The sequence below is a fragment of the Camelina sativa genome, chromosome 12, assembly GCF_000633955.1.
Source record: "Camelina sativa cultivar DH55 chromosome 12, Cs, whole genome shotgun sequence".
Classification (NCBI taxonomy): domain Eukaryota; kingdom Viridiplantae; phylum Streptophyta; class Magnoliopsida; order Brassicales; family Brassicaceae; genus Camelina; species Camelina sativa.
In genome coordinates, this window is record NC_025696.1 from 7,724,713 (window position 1) to 7,746,917 (window position 22,205).

Sequence of the window (22,205 nt, forward strand, 5' to 3'; positions counted from 1 at the left end):
TCCATGCAAGAAATGTACATGATTTTGTTGTGATCCAATGTCGATAATAATAACTTATTGCATTTAAATTTTTTTTATGCACAATCAAACATTTTTTTCATACACTTTATGTATCATCTGCAATTTTTTCATTGTTACAATCTTGGACTTAGTTCATTTTTTTCAGTCTACAAAAATTGTTAATGTATGGATGTTTCAGAGTGTTTTTGTCTCAAAAAGTTGAGGGGCTTTCTGAAATAATTAGATATTTGGGGTTCTTAAAACAAATAAACATAAATTAACTTCCGAGGGTTTGTTTACTTTTTCATTCTAGTTGTTTAAGTCATTTAATTGCTCTGGCGTTTTCAAAACAACTACCGTTTAAATTAGGAAAACGTTAATTTCTCTTATGTTATCTGTCGTCTCCCTAATAGGGTTTCGAAATTAAAATTAGAAAAAAAAAACCCTTGCTCGAGTATTCTTTCATTTGATTTTTTTATCAGCTCATGTAACAAAAACAATTCATGGAGCTGACATTATTATTATTCCTTCCGATAGCATTATTATTGATATCTCTCTCCACTTCGAGTTCCATCTCGGGTATGTCTTTTATAATTGTCTTCCTTATTCCCCCATAATTATTTTGTTTAACTCTCTGAATATCTAATTCATATTAGTTATTTTTGGGTTTTTGGAGATACATGGTAATAAACTTATGATCTGGGTCCTTAATTGTAGATAACGTGTTCGAATGTCAGACCTCGGTTAGTGGAAGGAACCTTCTTAATGCCAAGAAAAGTAAGTATGTAACGTATCCCTTTCAATTTGATGGTTAGATATATATTTGGCAATTTACTTTTGCTTTTGTAAGCCGATGTGTGAGTAATGTAAAACTCATTGACATGTCTAATTAAAAATATTGATGTGTGAGTAATATAAGTCTATGGCCTCATTTACTTTTGCTTTTGCATATGTGTGAATGATATAATTCTGATGCCATGTAATATTGATGTCTGTATAGTGTATACTACATGGACTCATAACAAAACCAATTTCCTCAATCTTGATTTTAATATCTAATAGTATTTTTGTGGGTGGGTTGTTTGGTTAAGTTTCAAATCTGATTGGGTTGGTATATTAAATTTGTGCCATATATAAGTGGTGTGACACTGCACTTGTGTTTTCGTTTGGTTTGAAACAGAATGTGAAGTTAACTTTGAGTATATGGACTACAAGGTCTTGACAAGGCGGTGCAAAGGCCCAGCGTTTCCAGCTAAAGAATGTTGTTTGGCGTTTAAAGACTTTGCATGTCGTTACGCGATTGAGATCAACGACATGAATAGTGATTGTGCCCAGACAATGTTCAGCTACATGAATATTTACGGTAACTACCCTCCTGGTCTTTTCGCTAACGAGTGCAGAGAAAGGAAAGATGGACTTGTTTGCCCTATACCACCTTTCTATTCACCAAACCTAAAAGCCTCCTCAACCGCTGATTCGAACCCTCCTCATCTCATCACGCTGTTGATCTCTGCTGCGACTGCTGTTTTGGCTTTCTTGGTGCTGACTTGATCAATCAAAGGAAAGTGAAAGAGCTGACGAACAATTGCACTTTGATACCTTATTAGCTAACAAAATAGATAGAATTCTCAAACTGTTCTGTTTACTGACCAAGTGTAGAGACTAGTTTTATCTCCAAAGAAAAAAAAAACAACAAAAGAAGAAGAAAAGCCAAAAGGCAAAACTTATAGCCGAAATGTTAACAAGAAAAGCCAAAAGCCAAAAAAAAACTCAGTTTGCATCAAAAATCAAATGTCATGTGGGTACAACAATATCTGGCTTCGGCAACAATTGAGACAGGAACGACAAAACTACTGTTAGCATCAATACTAACTGTATAAGAAAGCATGAAGTGGTCTTACATGCTGTCTTCTTGATGGTTCCGGTGATTTCTATGCACTCGTTTTGCAGGTCTTGAGCTCTGTTTGTTAAATTTGCAGCCTTCATTTGTACTTTTCCTAGCTTGTTCAGCGCCTCGTGGGTTTGCTCTTTTGCCAATGACTCTTCTTCATCAATCAACTTCATCTGACTGTTCAAGTTATCAATAGATCTTGAATATATTAGATATTCAATCTCGGCCTCAATCTTTTGCCGGAAGATATCTTCAACCACGGTCTCTGTCCCTCCCAACGAGTGTTTGTTATGGTTCGTGGTGGATTCAAGCTCACGGATGTGTGATTCTTTCACCTCGAGCATGGACCTTGTTTCTTCTAGCTTGATCTCCAGTTGCTCAACATTGTTAACCAGGGTTACAATCTCCGAGCGAGGTGAACTTACTTCGCTGGCTTGTTCATGATGTTGTGGCATTGGTTCCTTCCCTATCTCCTGAAATTCCTGAACCTCTGCATCCCATTAAACATGATAAATCATTTTTCATGTGATGTTATTAGTTGATTCCAACATGAGAATGCATGCTCATAACAAGACATAGATATAGAACAGACGTAAAAATAATGTAAGTATAGATTGCTATACCTTTCTCAAGAGCATCTCGCAAGACCAAGAAACCGTCAATGGCCTCTGTTAATGGATCAAGTTCTTCTGAATAACGATCGTTCGTGTTCACCGACTCTTCTCCTTCTCCTCCCGCATCATCTTTTCTCATTGAAGTTTCTCCATTCATATCTGCTTCATCACCATTTTCTCCACTGTTGAAATCCATCATTCTCCCACTCTGCTTTCTTGAATCAGATTCCAAGCTGGAATTATCCTTGTCAATATCGATCCCCTTATCTCCTCTATGTTTCTTACTATTCTCTACACGACTGTTTCCTCTCTGACCTGAACTAATCATTGGCTTCTCATACCTAATAACATTAGGAGCTCTTGCAGCCGTCGAGGACTTGCTGCTACTACGATCATCATCTTTTTCTAAATCAATACCAGCTGAAAAACCAATCCCTGCCACAAACCTAGAGTCATAACCACTACTCCCAAGTAAATCAAAACCATCACCGGTACTTTTCAACATATTCACAGACCCAATAGATCCCTGACTCTCTTGTTCGACTTCGGGTGACTGAAACAGCATCTGTTTACCATGTGAATGAGCAGCACCTGACACCCTTTTCTTCAAAACTTTGCTACTATTATTCTCCGTATTGGCAGATGTGTCCTTAACAACAACAAGGTCTCTCCTGATCCGTCTCCATTTTCTCAAACCTTGTCCCTTGGAAACAGGAGAAGAAGAACCACGACCACCACCAGGACCAGGTGAATCAAAATCATCCATGGGTTTATTATTATTACCGATTTCAACATAAGTAGAAGAAGTGGAAACAAGTTTCACACTCTCGTCTGAGAAAGACCCGTTGTCCAAACTCCTACCATCATCATTAGCACTTTGTTGAATCAAAACATTATCGTCAACAGACTCAAGCGCAGAGCTTTCACTCTCCAAATCCATCAACTCCACAAAATAAAATAAAAAATCTCTCTCTCCCTCAAAATTCACAAGATTCCAAAAATCATATCGGCTTCAGAAGCAAGGTAACGGTAGCTCAAAATCAATAACCCAAAATAAAACCAATCAAGAGGAGAATCAAAAGTCAACTCACCACCAAAGTTACAAAACTCAATTCGTTCCTTGACGGTTAGATAAATAAACACGAATATATATAAAGTTGTGAAATTTGCCTACCATGCGCCCACCAACATCTACCAGATCAATCAAGAGCAATGAATGATTCCCAAAAATCCAAAAAGCTCAATCAATGGAAGAACAACACATACATACGTATGGTTTTGGAGAAAAAGGGTACGAAAACGTAAAAAAGTGAAAACCCTAATCCCGATTCGATGATCGGATTCGCAGATCTATCTATATTAACCACCCCTTCAATGTGGAAAGTTTCATTGTCGGAATATAAAGTTTATTCCTTTTTCTTTTTTCCTCACGATCAAATTTTGTTCCTTTTAGAAAAAAATTCGTTTTTTTTTTTTTTGGAGAAAATAAACGAACACATACATAGACGTGTGGGTGGTTGGAATAAAACACGTGGCGAAATCGGATGCACTCTCAGCATCAACTTAGTCATTTTTGACCGTCAGATTGGACACCTCATTCATTCCTAACAAAAATATCATTTGATAATAATGCCTTGTGGGGCTTTGGTTATTTTTTACATTGTTTCTAGGCACTGATGTAAAAGTTGAATGAAACCTTTCAATTAACCTACAAGCATGGGGGACACTGGACTGGAGAATAAACAGAAGATTACAAGGTTACGATCATCAAACACACAAAAAAAAAAGTCACAATCTTACATCCTGAGAGGATTAACGCAAACGATATGGGCTACACACTCATTACACTGAGAGAGAGATAGAGAGAGAAAAATACATAATATAAGGCGAATCAGAAAGGCTTCTCGTAGCCTCGAGCTGGAGGTTGGTCCCAAGCTTGCAAGAATGCTGCACACACATAATTAGTCAATCAGCTATATAAGAAGCTAATAACAAAAGCGAAATAATACACTCTGATGGTTTGTTGTCGGCTTACTCAGTGGTATTTCGCCCAGTGACATGAATATCGAATCATCGTCTGTATTATTTGCTACTTGGTCATTTCCAATAGCTCCCTGAGACGTTGTCAGAGGAAGTTAGCACCAAAACCCAATTTCTATCCTCACCTAACACTTGACAAGTAGAGTAAGTACCTCTCGATCTTGAAGGCTAACTGCGTTGTTATTCTGTGCCACACTACTGCTACCCGGGTTTATTGGAGGAATGTTTCCAAAGGAATCAAGAAACTCTACCATCATGAGTCCTTCATTGTAGTCTGGAACATCATCGATCCCCATATATGGAGCAGCTTCCTGCCTGTTACATATGTTAGTCAAACACCCATTAGCCAAATGTATAACATGTGCGTAGGTATATAGGTGTAGAGTAGGACTTAGCCGTACTTTCTTCCCTGATCATTGCTGGACTTTACCACCTCTGGAGAATCATCATCCAAATCAATCACTTCTATCTCTTTACCATTGCTCATCCGAGTACTGGTACTGAACTCAAGAGACTTACTAGAACTGCTGATTGAGAGATCAAAGTCAACAGCTTTACCAGATCCCCTTTTGCCATCATTCACATCTGACGCTCCCCCTAGATTTAGGTCACAGATCTTAAATGAAGCAGGAAACAGCTGGTGTTCTTCAGCATACCCAGGACCTGTTTCGCCCGTGTGTGTAGAGTTATTAACCAGACTTTCATTGCTGAACCTTCTTCCAGCAGCAGGGTCAATAAGTCTTTTGTTGAATGAGCTTGGCTCTTCTTCTTCTTCTTCTTCTTCTTCTTCTTCTTCTTCTTCTTCTTCTTCTTCTTCTTCAGGTTTGCATTGGGTTTCGCGTTCATTGGCTTCAGAAACTGGCAAAAGAACCCAATCTCTCTGTCTTTTTGCTGCCTCCTCCAAGTCACTGTCTTCACAAACCCGTTTCTCACCTACTTTCCCCACCGAATGTGATCTGTGCAGATTAGGCAATTCTAATCCTGACTCTTTCTCACTATTATCCCTGAGAATGCTATTGGGGAAAGAATTAGACCTATGACATGTACTGTTCTCAACAAATTGAACAAGAGCCAAAGCTTCAACTTGGTAACTGATATTTCCATCGCCAGTACTATCAGCTTTTCCAGATGATTGGTCTCGAGTCTCACATCGCTTTTGGGTTTGATCTTCTTCTAGGAGTCCAGAAGTGGTTTCCTTGATATTTTGACTCAAATGATGCCTTGGGTTCTTTGTAGTCAGAGAAGAGCGTGTCCTCGTAGGCACCTTCTCAAATTTACACAGCGTTGCCAAATCAATATCACTCTTGGTGAATGATTCATCACCTCCACAATGTTGATCAATAGATGCATCTTCAAAACGTTGATGGACTGATCCATCTTCAGTAGCGGTCTGGTTCTCATTCTCTCCACCATTATTACCAACAGACCTACCTTTCATCTCTCCTGATCCAGCACTCAAGCTAGAAGAACCTTCGGATACTTTTGAGATTTCGCAATCGTGTACTATCTCTTTCCCGGCACTCGAGGAACCTGTCTTAGACTGTGCCTCATCCTGGAGATTGTACTTGTCCAGCACAGACTCAGAGTCACCCGCTCCTTCACGCTTTCTCATGAACTCACCGGAGGCTGACCGCTGAACAGAACTAGCAATATCTTCAGCTAATGGCTGCTCTTCTTGATGCCCAGACACAGAGTCATCACCAGTCTCGGCCTCAAAAGCTTTACTCCTCTCAGACCAAGATCCGCTCCTTCCAAAATCCGAATCATAACGGTGAGAGTGAGACCTCCTTCCTTTCAAACTATTCCTGGAGCCAGCAGAGCTATAGCCATCAACATACCTCCTTTTATCTGGGGGAGGAGCTGAAGCATCCATTCGCGATGCATCTTGTGACCTGGAACTCTGAAACTCACCAGACTGCTTCCTGAAATTACTACCGTTCTGCCATTTATTGGAAAGCACAGTTTGTGGCAAAACACCTTGAGAAACCAAGTACTCTGTTGCTAGACGACCTGCCTCCATGAAAACGTCATTACCGCCACCACCACTTCTACGTTGCACAGGTGGATGAGGCAGAGGAGGAGGCAGCTGATTCTGGTATGATTTAGAGCGGCCCCTTCCTCGTCCGTATCCACGGTTAAAGCCACGGTGCTGGTGATCAGAACCATAGAAACCATGTCCTCTCATAGGACGATCAGGAGAAATTCGAGAACCCATTCCAATAGAACCAGATCTGTAACCATTCCCAAGATTGCGTTGCCTAGCATGCATCTTTATTTGTCCCCTAAATATACACTAAACAAAAAAAACCCAGTTCTGATTTCAAGGAACTCACAGTAGTAGTAGTAGCGAAACCATTTTTGTCTAAGAAACCTTTGAGGGTTATTGCAGCTTCACAGAACAGAAGATCTAACCTCTTCTCTCTTGTCCGATCATAGGGGTTCCCTATGTCCGATTAGGTAGAAGGAACGGGTAATCTGATGTGGAGATTATAGTAATGGTGGTGGTGGTACTCAATCAAGTTTCTCACTTCACCAAATAAAGAAGAACCCTAGAGAATAGTTTCCTCCTCCACCACAAAATGATACAGCACAGTCAACAAAATCACGGAAAGAGAAATCACAGGATAAAAATTCCTCCGATCTCAGATGACGGAGACGAGTCTCTCAGTAACTGTAATTCTCAAATCAATCTCCAGATTTCAGCGGCGAAGATATCGATCGGCTCTATTAACGATTTTTGTTTCTTTTTGGGGTTTTTTTCACATTTTTATTTTTTTGCGTCTCTCAATCAAAAGTGTTTCTTTCTCCTTCTTTCTTTCTTTCTACAAATATATTTATTTTATTATTGGGATGCAAAGAAGGAAAGCATGAACACGCCACGTCAGCTTTCACTTCACGCGCCTTCGTTGCACGTATGATTCAGTCTCTCTCTAGGGCCTACCATTAATTATTTGCGATATGGACCAATCACATAAAAATATCGATATTATCATAGTATAATAATATAGTAGTGTTCAAGTGTGGACTTTGATTTGGACTAATTAAAATAACTACTTGTTTATTCTCTTTGGTTAACTGGATTTTTTCTGAAACGAAATCTGTGTATATGGTTTGTCCCACGTTTTACTTGAACTTGATTGCACACGTAAATTAAAGAACCTCTTAAATTAATATACATGGAGATAAAATGATATACAGAATTTTATTCTTGTTTTTAAAACGTAACTCTGCTATTTTCTATTATTATTTACTAAATTCTCCCAATTTTATGTGTTGGATAAGTGATTCTACTATATACTACTAGCATTTTAAAAAAAAATATACAAAACATGATTAATTTACAAAAGCTAGTTTTATAACATACTGTAAATAATTATTTTACAAAAGCATTTCTACTCGTTTCCACTAAATTTGACCCAAAAAAAAAAAACTTGTTTCCACTAACAATTATTTAGTTATTATGTTATTCCTTTTCTTTTTCTAACAAACTAGTCAAACCCTTAAATAACTTACCAAAATTGGATTAAAAAGTTTCTATTTAGTATAATTATTTTTCGTTTTACCATATGAGAAGTACTTACCATATAAACCAAAATATAAATTATATATTAGTAATGATTGATAACGACTATTATTTTAGACTATAAGTATTTTTTGCTGTATAGATTTTGATTGTAGTAATTTTCAATGTATTAGGATCAATTAGAACGTATACTGTTAGTAATATGTGTAATATTGTTAGTAATCTATCATAGAGATTGTAATTTTAAATCATAAGAGATTATATAGAATTTAAATTTGGACAATGATATAACTACAAATTATGTATGAATATTGCATGTTTATCATATTTTTCATCTTGATGTCAAGTTCAAGTTTTGTTTGTTTTTGTTTTATATAGAGATATAGATCTTAAAATAACTGAAAACAATTCAAGTGTCAATTAATTCATCAATGAATTTATAAGCCAGAGATGTGTGTGTGTGTATTTTTTTAAGATAAAACCGAACTAAATGTGTTAATGCATGTTAAGCTAGAGATGTAAAACACAATCAACATGACTAGTGTGAGTACTAAAAGCGAACTAAGGGGATGACTGTTAACGACTATTAGTTTAGACTAGCTTTATAGACTTTGATTGTAGTAACTTTCAATGTATTAGGATCAATCGCTAAAAATTATGATTATAGAGATTGTGACTTTAAATCATAAAAGATTATATATAAAGAATTTAAATTTGGACAATGATATAACGACAAATTATGTATGAATATTGCATGTTTATCCTATTTTTTCATCTTGATATCAAATTCAATTTTTGTTTGTTTCTGTTTTATATAGAGAAACCCCCTTTATAATAAAACGGAAGTACACAACATTGTTTTGTAGACTATATAATTTTAATAAGTTGGTTACAAATAGGTTATACATTAATTGATAGATTAATTGGTTACAAGTTAAATAGTGGGTGTAACCTTAATTTATTTTTTGGAATATTTTATTACTAAATCACGTTGTTTCCGAAAATCTTAAAGAGAATATTCTAAATAATCATTTGACATGATCTAACTTATCATATTAATTTCCTTTATTAAATTATTCATCAAATAAAATCTTTTAATATCTAACTTAACATATTAATTTATTAATTATCATTATACTTCACTTGTAATTTTTATATATAAGTCTATTTTGTGAAAAAAATAAATTATCATATTATTTTTTATAATTAAAAAATACTTTTATTTCCGGATATACCATAAGTTGAATTTTTAAAAACAAATATAAATTATTCAATCTATAAAATACTGAATCTTTAGTAATATTATTCTTTAAAAATAATATATATTGAATTAAAAAATTTACTGAGTAAGGGGTCAAAATTTGAATATTTAAATTCAATTTTATATATTTTTTATTGAATTTTATAATTTTATATAATATAATAGACTTTAAATAATTTATTTTGAAATATTTTTAAAATATTGAAACTTGATGTAAAGTTAGAAACTATAAACACTCTAAATTGATTTGTTATAGCAATGTCAATAATATGTCACTATAATATGAAAGAATTTCAAGAAACCAAGTATATTAAAACAAAAAGTATAACCAAATATTAAATTACTTATAATATAATAACTCGCTTTTTAAAAACCAAATTACAAAATTATGTCTTATAATGACATTCAAGTCATGATGTAGAATATACATTGTTGAAATAACTTCACATACATAAACTAATACAACATATTAAAATGTAAATTAATTCATCAATGAATTTTATTTAAAGTGTGTGTATCAAAAAGGAACAATGCATATTTCTAAAAATAGTTAAACGGTTGGTGAAATTTTTGTGGATTATTTTTTAAACATTGTAGAAAAAATATAAATTTTTTTTTGTTCGGATCTTGAGAAAAATAGGGAGAAAATTTATCTAACTAAGCTATGTAGTTTCTTTTGCCATACATCTTCATTGTGTTTAGGGTAACACCGATAATCAAGAACGATAGAGAGCAAGAGACTTTTACTACACAAGATTTCTTATATTCCTTTTGATCATTGTTTGTGAACAAACCCATAAGAAAAGAGAGAGACAGAGATAGGCAGAGGAACAGAGACCAGCCCCATGTTTCGATCTTTCGTACAGTCTAAACGGCGTCTGATCGGTGTCATTTACTGCATGCATTAATCAATCAATCCGGTAATTATCACTCTTTTATCTCCATCGTTGTACATTTTTCAGCATGAGTTCTCTCACGTTGTGTTTTTGGATTCGAAACTTATTACAGAAGCTAAGAATTAACTGTTCTGCTATCATTTTAACTAATAGGTTTTAAGGTAATAATAACTTGTGTCACAGGTCAGGTTAAGCCCTGTAATGGCTGATTCTATGCAAACCAGCTTTCACAAGACACCAGGTTATTCAGGAGGAGCTCTTCGTGAAAGGATTGAAGCGAGATCCGGGTTTAGTGCACCAAGTTTAAACACTGAAGATATTTTTCAGTCAACATGTTTAACCATCTCTTCTCCTGGTGTTAGTCCTGCAACTCTGTTAGAGTCTCCTGTTTTCCTCTCAAACCCATTGGTAACTTTTTTTTTGTGTTTTTGAACATTGTCATTATCGTCTTTCTCTTTTGCCAATCCGTATCTGAAATCTTTTCTCACTTGTAAGTTCAGCCATCTCCAACAACTGGGAAGTTCTTATCACTACCTTCTGATAAGGCTAAAGATGAGTTATTTGACGACATTACCACATCCCTGGCCTTCCAATCCATTTCAGGAAGTAGCCTTGATCCTACAAACATCGGTTTAGAACCCGATGACTCCCAAGACTATGAGAAACGACAGCTAGGCGGTTTAGGAGACTCGATGGCTAGTGGTGCACCTGCAGATGATGGATACAACTGGAGAAAATACGGACAGAAGCTAGTTAAAGGAAGTGAGTATCCACGGAGTTATTACAAGTGCACGCACCCGAATTGTGAGGTCAAGAAGAAGGTTGAACGGTCTCGGGAGGGTCATATTATAGAGATCATATACGCGGGATCTCATAATCACCCCAAACCTCCACCTAACCGCCGCTCAGGGATTGGAACCGAACAAGAAGGTTTTGCTGGAACCAATGAGAACATAGACTGGACATCACCTGTATCTGAATACGGAAGCCATTCTAGATCAATGCAGGTAAAAAGCGAGACTCAGTTCGGATACAGTGATGCAGCAGCTGATGCCTTCTTTAGAGATGAAGAGGAAGATGATCGAACGTCCCACATGAGTGTCTCCCTGAGTTATGAGGGAGAAGAAGATGAATCTGAGTCAAAGAGAAGGTAAGAAAATTTGCCTTAATTACCATTAACATACTTAGAAAGACAAGACGTTCTGACTTCTGATGCCATTCACGTATCAGGAAACTCGAAGCTTATCCAGCAGAAATGAGTGGATCAACCCGAGCCAGCCGTGAGCCAAGAGTCGTGGTGCAGACCACAAGTGACATTGACATCCTAGATGATGGTTATCGCTGGCGCAAGTATGGGCAAAAAGTTGTTAAAGGAAACCCGAATCCAAGGTTCTTGTATCCAAATGCTCTGTTCTACTGCTCTCCCTTTGTTGCATCTTTAGTCCATGAATCTCCATCGTAATCTGTATTCTATGTTACAGGAGTTACTATAAATGCACAGCTAATGGATGTGCCGTGACAAAGCATGTAGAGAGAGTTTCTGATGACTTCAAGAGCGTACTAACAACTTATATAGGCAAGCACACCCACGTTGTACCAGCAGCACGCAACAGCAGCCTCGTCGGTTCAGGCAGTTCAGGGACTCTCCAAGGCGGTTTAGCGACTCAGACCCGCAACCACAATGTGCATTATCCAGTGCCACATAGTAGATCTGAGGTAGTCAGAGCCAACTCATCTCTATTTGACTTACCGCCACACCTGAAGCCTCCTTCAGGTTTCTCTGTTTACATAGGCCAATCTGAGCTATCTGATTTTTCAATGCCTGGTTTAACTATTGGGCAAGAGAAGCTTCCCAACCAGCCCACGCCTGACATAGGTGATCCAGCTGGCCTAATGTTGCAGTTAAAAGCCGAGCCGAAGGTGGAACCAGTGTCACAACAGGGACTTGGATTGTCAGCGAGCTCATTGATATACAGAGAGATAATGAGTAGATTACCACAGATATGAAACAAATTTCTTTGTTCACGGGTTATTTTGATTTTGAATAAATGGTCCTGAAAATTTGAGGGAAGGGAAAAGTTGATTTGTTTCAAAGACTCAAAGTCATGTCACAAAATTTGGTTAGCCCTAACCTTAGCTTTTGTCTACACAAAGCTTACGCAGAAGAAAAACTTCCTTAGCTGTTTGGTTCCCAAAAGTACAATGCCTTAAAGAGTTCTAACTTTCCCTTCACTTTAGAACCAGACCACCCAAAAAAAATAAAAGGTTTTACACTGAAACTAAACTTTACATGAACGCAGTCCTACCGCCTCTTCGGCTGTTTCGCTCGTATGCAGTGTTGAATTTGTCAACCACCTCGTTCATGTTGCTGCAGTTTGGAAAAAAAAAAAAGTAAGAGATCAATTTTACAAAAGGATTCGTTCAAGACATTTCATTGGAATGTAAGTGACATATGTATTGGTCAAGGTATAGCGCAAGATTAGATAAAAATAGAAGAAAAGTTTATAGTTCCCTAGCTATGTGTTCATTATCTTAATTATAACAAGGATGGTTGAGCAAGGTTAAGTAATAAACCTATTTCAATGTAACCCTACACTAAGTAAAGATGATTTCATCTGTCTTGGTATCGTAAAACATTGAGTGTATCAAGCAAAAGACAAAACATTTGCATGTCTGTCCATCATTGTACTTCAAATAGTTTAATGGAATATCATGTCGAGCACATACCTGACACAATTTGTGATCATTGCTAGGTAAGACATCAGCAATTTGTCGTTGTACTCCTGCAAAAGAATAGAACATCATGTTTATAAAGATATCAATTCAGAACAACAAGCTACAATAAGAATTTAAAAGATCCGAGTGCTACTTTTGCAACCAAGATTGCTAGAAAAAGGCAAGGCACTACTTACCATCAAGAAATTTTCATGAAACTTGTCCGATTTTGCGGCAGGCAAACTTCTGAGCAGACTAGATACTTGTCTCAGAAGTGAGTTATCGCAAGCAATATCACCTAGATGCAGAAGAATCACACAAGTCATTAGTACCACATTACTCTTGCTCAATATCAACTTCTAACCCCTTTCTATTCTTTCTTCCCCGTATGGAAAACACATGATATAGATATCCTCCAGGAAAGAAAGGTACAGGTTACAGAAACTTGATGAATATAAAAGAGTGACCGAGAGTTGGGACTTGAGTAAGAATATCAAATACCTTTCTGCATAGCGACAAGATACTGATAGAGCACTCTGATTCTGCTATTAAGCATCTTGATAGCACTATGGATTCCAGTAAGATGAGCAGCCACTGCAAAACATCGAGGAATCAACCTAAAACTCCATGCAATAAAAAGTCAAGATAACAATAAATATGCAGGGTACAATAATTGCTTACATTGAGTTGCTGCTGAGCCGCCATCAGATGGCTTAAGATGAGCAACATGATCAACCGATATCCTTTCAGCTTCAACTGTCTGCACGAATTTACAACCACTGCTATGTTATCAAACGTCCACTCTCATATCACATAGATAAATTACAAAAATCAAGAGGCCTAAACACATACCTCAATCGTATAGCTTGTATGCACAAAAATCGACTGAGGAATCCCATCAATGACATGAAACTCTAGTTTTGAAGACAATCAATTGATTCTAATAGTCAATAAGATGATAATCTCTAAAACAAATAAGACAATCAATGATGAAAGAACCAATGTACCGCTTTCGTAGATAGTCACAGGAAGATCCTTCTGTGAGTGATTGATAGCCGGATTTAGAAGAACATAAACAGGTGATTCATTAATGTCCATCAGCTGTAGATGACAAAAACCTCACAGAATCAGTACTACAAAACAATAGAGAACCATCTCAGATTGAAACAATGAAAACTGCAACTCACAGCTTTGTGGATAAGCATATCAGATTCCATAGCGTCGCTTCCCGTAGAGTACCATCCCAATATATAGAACTTAGGGAACACCTTCTTATCTAAAAATCGCCAAAAACGTACAAATTAGAACCTAAGCGAGAACGATATAAAGAGAGAGTGTATGTAAAAAAAAGCTTACAGAGTTCTTGCTTCTTCTCAAGGAAGGATCTATCGAGAGTATCAGTAGTAGGATCAAACAATAGCTCGAAGCTGTTGAAGATCTCAACCGTACGGCCGATCTGGAGACCGATCACGCATCCATAAACCCTAGGGTTTTGCAGTAACATCGCGTCGGCGTTGCTGGAGCCATTACCGGTTGCGCAAGAAGCGGCGGGAGGGTTAAGCTGAGTTTTAACCCTAGTGAAGTGATCGGATATGTTAAGCATCACCAGAGGATGCAGCTTGAACGTGAGACCGCTCGACGAAGAAGGTGCCATTGTTGTCGCTCTCGATTTTTTTTTTTCCCGGCGATTGTTAATTGTGTCTCTTGCTCCCAAATTCTGAAATCGGATCTTAAACTCGGGTCATGAATCCTTATATAGTCTTGGCCTCTTGGGCTTTCTTTTTATAAGCCTAGCCCATTTAACTTTTATTTTCCCAAAAAAAAGGACTATAGCATGAACTTTAATTTAGCAATTTTAGATACAGAATATAGTTTAAATCAAATAAATGTAAAAGATATCTCTATTTTTAATATTAAGTTTCTTTTGTTTTACATAAATTAAAGTATATGATGCAAAATAACTCTGCTTTGATTTTTAATAATTTACTCTCTTGTGTTGGTTTGAGTATATAGAAATAAAAATGTAAGTCAATAAAATAAAGATCATAATGACTTGATTTTATTTAATACTGTTGGATCTTTTATAAGGTTTACCTTTTAGTAGTACATGAAAATTATAAATTTCTAATTATTCTTTATTTTATTTAAATTTTCAATTAATAAGAAAACTATTGATATTTTAATGTCCACATATATAATTATATATCATAACCTATCAATGTTTGACGGGAAATTACAGATTTGTATTCTTAATGCAACAAAATATGTGATCTCATTTATGATTGAAAAAAAGAATAGTTAAAACTTCATTTTAATATGTATCAGTTAAATTTATTTAATCATAAAGATAATTGTATATAGTGTATGAGAAATCCCACATTAAAAGTGGAAGAAAACTTTGAGTAATACATACACTGATACACTATAAGACCATCTATGACCGTCGTTGCTTATCCAAAAAACTTTTATTAAAAGCTAATAAAAATTAATACAAAAAGAAGAGAAAATGAGAGAAAACGTTGCTCAAAGTCCTCAGACTAAAAATGTTTCTCAGTTTTTTTTTACACTTGTCAACTTCTTATTAGTTCCATATTAAGGGGGAGGTATTGGTTTGGGATTTTAAGAGAATTTTAATGATTTCAAATAAAATCATGAAAAGTATAAAATTGAGGATTCTAAGTGATTGTTTAGAAAGTTGTTTTAAATCTTGCTGATTTTTTTTCCTAATCTTGTAAAATCACTCATAAAATCTTGTAAAATATTTTTCAAAAAATATTGCACAATATTCTTTTGATTCAACGTTTCTGTGAAAGAAAAAAAAATCTCTTGCTTATCATCTTCTATAAAATCATTTTATTCAACGCCTGTTGACATTATCGGTTGTTCTGGTTTTATCAAAAAAAGGACATATTCGATCTCCAAGTTATAGGTACAAGAGTTTCTCATCTTGTTACGGAAGTGATGATACAAAATTTTATACAAAAAAGAATGTCATGATCTAAACAAACATGCACAGAGTGTGACGTAAACAAACATGCACACACACATAGAGAAGAAAGAGAGATAAAGAAAGAAGAGAGAGAGGGTCGAAGTGAAAGTTGAGAGAATGAGGAGGAGTTTTCGCTGGGTTTCTCTTCATCGGACGGTGGTGGAAGGTCACCGTATAATCCACCAAGCACTTTTTTCGTCGGACGGTGGTGGAAGGTCACCGATGGGTCTTCGGTTCTTCTTCTCTGCCTCCTAAAAAGTCATGAACTATGATTCCCAAATCTCTCTATGTGATGAGAGAGTTTTCATGACTTTTTTTATGAAGAAAGTGATATAAAATCTTAAACCAATAACATATTATTTGAATTCATTAACAATCCAAGATTCTTTTGTTTTATTTAAATAACATAAAACTTTTAATGACTTTATAGAACTCTTAATCCAATAACAATAGATTTATCAATATTTTAGATTACTTTTTATAAATCCACAACTAATAACACCAAATTTTAAAAGAGTTTTAAAAAGTCTTGATTGAATAACAACATATTCTACATAACTTTTAAAGTTATTAAAATTCTTTTAAAATCTCAAACCAATACCCCCCTCTAAAAGATTTTCTCTCATTGTAGATGATCTAAGAGCATCGACAGCGGAGAACGTTGATACGTTACTCAACACAAAAAAATATATATATATATATTTAATATATTACCAATTACAAACTGACAACTGTAAAAAAAGAAAGAGTAACTCTTCTAGCCAAAGTAACTGAAGCAACGTTCTCTCTTCTTTTTTCTTTTTTGTATTTTTTCATTTATTTTTAATAAGAGAAATTGTGGGAAGTAACTATGAGTAATGATGATCTAAGGGCATGATTACTAAGGGTTACTCATGAAATTACTTTAAATAAAAAATAATAAAAAGAAGAGAGAGAAGAGAAATCAGGAGTAATCGATCCTTGCTGGAGGACTGGGAGAACCGTTTCTCAGAATTAAATAGAGATGTGTCACTTACTTATTGGTACACCTATTAAAAAATGAATATATATAATAATTTTTTTTTTTTAATTTTCTGAGAAATTTTCATCCGTTTCTCGCGTAAAGATAGTCTAAGGAGCTACATAAACCAATCTACATAATCAGTTGAGTTGGAACCCACAAAACTTACCATAGTGTATAAATAATGTTATTAGTTGGAACCCACATACTTATTTTAGTTTCTGTATCACTAGAAAATGAATGCTGAGGTATTACAAAAAAAATCATCAGCTCGGACTTGGGTTCCGTAGAAGGATAGTGGTCAGGTGAGTATGGAGACCACCAAACGGCCATCAGTACTCTGCTCCCTTACTCATATCATTCAACACATTAGATTGGCTATCAATCCTTAGTTAATCATGTGGTTAAGTCATTGAACCCTTCCTACAAAGTATAAGCTTCTTAAAACCTTAGTTCATTTTACGGTTGATTTGTCCAACCTTATTTTTTCCAAAAAATTATTCGATATTACAATCATGGAATCTCGTCAAACTCAAACGACATGCTTTTTGACTTATATGCTAACTTTTTTTCTCCATCGTCTTGACTTTGCAGAAGCGATTAATTGTTTAAGGTGTACGTAGTGCTATGAATATGTAACATTTTACTTTAAAACTTACTTTTTCAATTTATTGACTAAGATTCAGTATGCCCACTGATTAGCAGAAGATGGATTTGGTCGGTAGACAATTAAATAACAGACGTATGTTTCGTTTTCCCGAAATCAACTGCCAAAAGTTACAACAAACGATTAAGAAAAATGAAAGTGACACATTAACGCCTTAGCTTATCTTTTTCTTTTCTTTTTCTTCATTCTTCCTCTTTTTTACGTATGCTTTGTTTTCCACGAGGGCAGAAATTGAACCAAAATTTTTTGTTGATATACCGAATAAAGAATCGACGACGTGACATTATACTAAACTCGCTCTATCTCTACACCGTATAGCAAAAGTTCTCTGAGGATGCAAATTATCCGTAAAAAGATTACAAACATTGGAGATAAGATATTGTTGCATATTTATAAATGTATTATCAAAAGAAAAAATAATCACTTTATCCAAAAAAAATAAAAACAAAATATCTTAGTGTGGACACTGACTGACAAGTGACATCGACTAATCTCTCGTAACCATCAACTCATATTTTTAGATACCAAAATTAAACGCAACTACTAATCTCTCTAATCTTTTCCTTTGTCAAAAGTCAAAACCAACTGCTAATCTCTTTTAGACTCCAGAGATAGCGACATATCCTCATTATTTCATAATAATTCATACAATTTTATTAATATTAAATTTTAGTTTCGTGGGAAACATTGAAATTTGAAAGCGTCTACTAACATGAAGTTTCTCTTTAACAACTCTTTATAAATCGCAAGTTAATAATATTATATCATATTGGTTCTTCTAACAACATGAATTTATACGAGTTTAAAACCGCATAGTGAGTTAGTGACACATCAACGACTATGTTTTTTTTTTTTTTTTGATAACTATCAACGACTATGTTACTTTTAGACCATTAGGATTTTTGTTGGTAATTTCAAAGAATAAATATCTAATGTATTTTTCTTTTTGAAATTGTTCGTTCATAAATGAATCCAATATTTCAGAGTCCCTTGAAGGAAATGTTATATGTCTTAAATTGAAGTTAACGATGACGAAGTAGGCTTTGAGTGGATAATGTTACCGAGTAATATATATAGAGAAAGATGTTTGATCCTCATTGAGAGTCAGTAATAAGTTCTAAAACCAAATAGACCCTTCTTTAATTTATTTAAGTACATTAATAGCATAACGTTCACACAACTGCGTTACTTTTAGACCATTAGGATTTTTGTTGGTAATTTCAAAAATAAAGATCTAATATATTTTCTTTTTGAATATAAATGGTTCATAAAGTAACGCATGCAGTCCAATATTTTAAAGTTATACGTTATGTCTTAAATTGACGTTAAAACGACGACGAAGTAGCCTTTGAGTGAATAATGTTACCGATCGAGTAATATATATAGAGACTAGAGAGAGATGTTTGAACCTCACTGAGAGTCAGTAAGTTCTAAAACCAAATAGATTCTTCATTTTAATTTATTTAACTACATTAGCATAACGTTCACACATTTACACCCAAAAAATATGGAGTCGTCGCGGAGCCTCGAGCACGTGCTCTCCATGCAAGGAGGCGATGATGCCGTCAGCTACGTGAAAAACTGTTACGGTCCCGCCGCAGCTTTAGCCTTGAGCAAACCAATGCTGACGTCAGCTATCCACTCTATTCAGCTTACCAAAGGATGCTCCTACTCTCACCTGAAGATAGCCGATCTAGGTTGCGCAATCGGAGACAACACCTTTTCCACGATCGACACGGTGGTTGAGGTGTTACGGCGGAAGCTGGCCGTGGATGAAGACAGAGAAACCGAGACGGAGTTTGAGGTCTTCTTCTCTGACTTGCCTTCTAACGACTTCAACACGTTGTTTATGTCGTTGGATGAGAAAATCAACGGTTCCAGCCGGAAGTACTTCGCGGCTGGCGCTCCGGGGTCGTTCTATAAGCGGCTGTTTCCCAAAGGAGAGCTCCATGTCGTTGTGACTATGAGCGCCTTACAATGGCTCTCTCAGGTATATATGTATCATCCTCTATTTATTCAACATCTTTTAAGTACTTATGCTAATTTTGGTGAATATATGAAGGGTGATGAACAGTTGGTATATATTTTGTAGATTCATATTGATTACTAGACTAATTAAACTATATAAAAGTAGATTTTTTCTAATGTGAATGTTAATGAACGATATCTCAAAAACAACAATTGATAAAGTCCGAACCAACTTTATTTCTGTAACTGATTTTGTTCTTTTTTGGTGTACCTATAATGTTTCATTTTTTAATGAAAAACCATAAAACGTTACATTTCCATGTACATTGGATATAATGTTAATTAGATACCCGAAAAGGTGATGGAGAAAGGATCGAAGTCATGGAACAAGGGAAGGGTGTGGACTGAAGGAGCAGATAAAGAAGTCGTTGAGGCATACGCGGAGCAATCAGATAAGGACTTAGCCGAGTTCTTGAAATGTCGCAAAGAGGAGATTGTGGTAGGAGGAGTGTTGTTCATGTTGATGGGTGGTCGACCATCTGGCTCAGTCAGCCAAATCGGTGATTCTAACTCGATTCTGAAGCACCCTTTCACAACTTTGATGGATCAAGCTTGGCAAGATCTAGTAGACGAGGTAATCTCATGATGTTTCTTTTGTGAAGCTTTTCATGTTTTATGTATGGATTTTACAAAACATCTCTTTTTTGAGCTTGCAAAAGGGTTTAATTGAAGAGGAGAAAAGAGATGGTTTTAACATTCCGGTGTACTTAAGAAGCTCGGAGGAGATCGCTGCTGCGATTGATCGTTGTGGTGGTTTTAAGATAGAGAAAATGGAAAATTTTAAAATAGCTGATCACATGAATGGTAAGCAGGAAGAGTTGATGAAAGATCCGGATTCGTATGGTCGATCCAGGGCTAACTATGTTCAAGCCGGTTTAAAGCCGATTGTTCAGGCCTATCTCGGTCCTGACCTGACTCTTAAGCTCTTCGAACGTTACGCAATTCGAGCTGCTGCCGACAAAGATATTCTCAACCAAGACGCTTTTTATCATATGATCGCTGTTTCAGCAATTAGGGTTTGATGTTATTATCTATGTACATGTAGTATTATCAGAGTAAAGACCCTTGTATTTCATAAGCATTATTTCCATAACTTTTGAAATTTTACAATCTTTCGGATAAGAAAAACTACGAAGAATGGATCGGAAAAGTGAAACAAACCATTTATGTATCACACAATACGTGAAAAATGAGAAAAAGAGAACCTCGTGACCGCCAATGACACTTTCCCACGTGACACTCATTAAAACGTCAAAATAAACTTAATTCTTTTTTAACCCAAAACTTAAAAGAAACTATATCTCCCACCAGGCAACAGCTCCGTATTCATTCCTATCACACCACACACCACCATGGCTTCTTGATCAATTTCTAATCCTTAAGACAATATTCCAAACAAAAACAATGAAAGATATCTCTCTCTTCTTCCTCAAAAAATACTCTATTGCCTCGAGAATGCGAGGAAGAGGTGCACGTAGCGGCTTCGGGAGCTCTTGTGGCGGCGATGGCTCGACCTCTACACTAAACCAGCATCAAAAGAATGATGTGGGCCTTTCGGTTACTCCTGAAAACACCCCTTTCAGTGGAGGGTCGCCAAGAACGCTAGAGGAGATGATACTTCAGCTAGAGGTTGAAGAAGATCTTGTTCGAAGAGCTAGACTCCGTGAATCTTACTACGGTACTTATGATAACTACGATGATGTTGATGATAAGTTAAATTATCAGCCCGTTCGGATGTCATGCGTTAACAGTTCCGATATTTTGAGGTGCGTCATGCTTATTTATATACATGGTAAAATATTCATGATGACTCATGAACTCTTACGAATAGTTACCATACTTTTTTCTTTTTTTTTTTAGTATGGTAATAATTTAGACGAGCCGGTTTTGATTTCGATTTACAAAATTAGTTATATAATTTCAGAATGTTTGATTGTCTATTATATTTTCTTGTTTGTATATCTAACTTATGTTATATTTGCGTGCCCCCGTTAAGGTCTGCGAGGAACGCGTTGAATCAGTACCCACGTTTCTCGTTGGACGGTAAGGATGCGATGTACCGGTCATCGTTCCGGCGCCAGCTTGGCACCAGTGTTGACATGACATTACAGGAAGGACGGAGATCCCACTGCGGGGACCACCGGACATCGAAGAGATTAAGCCAGACGAGCTTGGAGACAAAACGCCTGCCTCGGACGGTGGCTGGAGAAAGTGTAGTATGGTGCAAGACAGGGGTGGTTGCAAAGCTGATGGGCTTGGAGATGATACCTGTTCCGGTCAAGGGGAAAAAGGGGAAAGATAAGTTAGGGACTCTTCTCAATAGGGAGCGTCTAAGGAGGAGAGAGCGGACTTTGGACATTAATGGTCGGATCGGTCCGACGACTGAAGCTTCTTGCTCGTCCGGAGGGTTTAACATGACGAGACCAATCAGAGCGGTTGGATCGCCGAGTCGCGTGGGTGGATGGCCCACAGTCCCTTTCCCATAGATGTTACGTTTCAAAACTAGCCTATTGAAAACCTTCATGTTCTATAAATTTGCATCACTGATTGATTCAGTAACTTATATGTTTCTTATGAATTT

At 36.1% G+C, this 22,205-nt stretch overlaps 7 protein-coding genes across 7 annotated transcripts; 4 read left to right on the forward strand and 3 right to left on the reverse strand.

The window, feature by feature from the left end:
* Positions 504-1,561, forward strand: LOC104730761 (GPI-anchored protein LORELEI-like). The gene is made up of 3 exons (XM_010449967.1): positions 504-579; positions 718-777; positions 1,181-1,561. The coding sequence occupies exons 1-3, from the start codon at positions 504-506 to the stop codon at positions 1,549-1,551; spliced, it is 507 nt and encodes a 168-aa protein (XP_010448269.1). The 3' UTR covers positions 1,552-1,561.
* On the reverse strand, positions 1,699-3,952 carry LOC104730762 (WPP domain-interacting protein 1-like). The gene is made up of 2 exons (XM_010449968.2): positions 2,515-3,952; positions 1,699-2,381 (listed from the first exon to the last, which is right to left on the reverse strand). Exons 1-2 carry the CDS (start codon positions 3,443-3,445, stop codon positions 1,795-1,797), a joined length of 1,518 nt encoding a protein of 505 aa, XP_010448270.1. The 5' UTR covers positions 3,446-3,952; the 3' UTR covers positions 1,699-1,794.
* Positions 4,185-7,347, reverse strand: LOC104730763 (uncharacterized protein At4g26450-like). The gene is made up of 5 exons (XM_010449970.1): positions 6,958-7,347; positions 4,947-6,838; positions 4,698-4,860; positions 4,541-4,619; positions 4,185-4,452 (listed from the first exon to the last, which is right to left on the reverse strand). The coding sequence occupies exons 2-5, from the start codon at positions 6,812-6,814 to the stop codon at positions 4,397-4,399; spliced, it is 2,166 nt and encodes a 721-aa protein (XP_010448272.1). The 5' UTR covers positions 6,815-6,838; positions 6,958-7,347; the 3' UTR covers positions 4,185-4,396.
* Positions 10,174-12,232, forward strand: LOC104730765 (probable WRKY transcription factor 34). Its single transcript, XM_019233406.1, has 4 exons — positions 10,174-10,633; positions 10,726-11,375; positions 11,456-11,614; positions 11,707-12,232. The coding sequence occupies exons 1-4, from the start codon at positions 10,427-10,429 to the stop codon at positions 12,230-12,232; spliced, it is 1,542 nt and encodes a 513-aa protein (XP_019088951.1). The 5' UTR covers positions 10,174-10,426.
* LOC104730764 (COP9 signalosome complex subunit 6b-like) lies at positions 12,309-14,652 on the reverse strand. The gene is made up of 9 exons (XM_010449971.2): positions 14,297-14,652; positions 14,128-14,216; positions 13,948-14,041; positions 13,793-13,854; positions 13,622-13,700; positions 13,442-13,534; positions 13,138-13,238; positions 12,953-13,008; positions 12,309-12,593 (listed from the first exon to the last, which is right to left on the reverse strand). Exons 1-9 carry the CDS (start codon positions 14,592-14,594, stop codon positions 12,512-12,514), a joined length of 954 nt encoding a protein of 317 aa, XP_010448273.1. The 5' UTR covers positions 14,595-14,652; the 3' UTR covers positions 12,309-12,511.
* Positions 19,001-20,736, forward strand: LOC104730766 (gibberellic acid methyltransferase 1). The gene is made up of 3 exons (XM_010449973.2): positions 19,001-19,586; positions 19,911-20,198; positions 20,284-20,736. The coding sequence occupies exons 1-3, from the start codon at positions 19,104-19,106 to the stop codon at positions 20,644-20,646; spliced, it is 1,134 nt and encodes a 377-aa protein (XP_010448275.1). The 5' UTR covers positions 19,001-19,103; the 3' UTR covers positions 20,647-20,736.
* Positions 20,946-22,179, forward strand: LOC104730769. Its single transcript, XM_010449976.2, has 2 exons — positions 20,946-21,390; positions 21,621-22,179. The coding sequence occupies exons 1-2, from the start codon at positions 21,029-21,031 to the stop codon at positions 22,108-22,110; spliced, it is 852 nt and encodes a 283-aa protein (XP_010448278.1). The 5' UTR covers positions 20,946-21,028; the 3' UTR covers positions 22,111-22,179.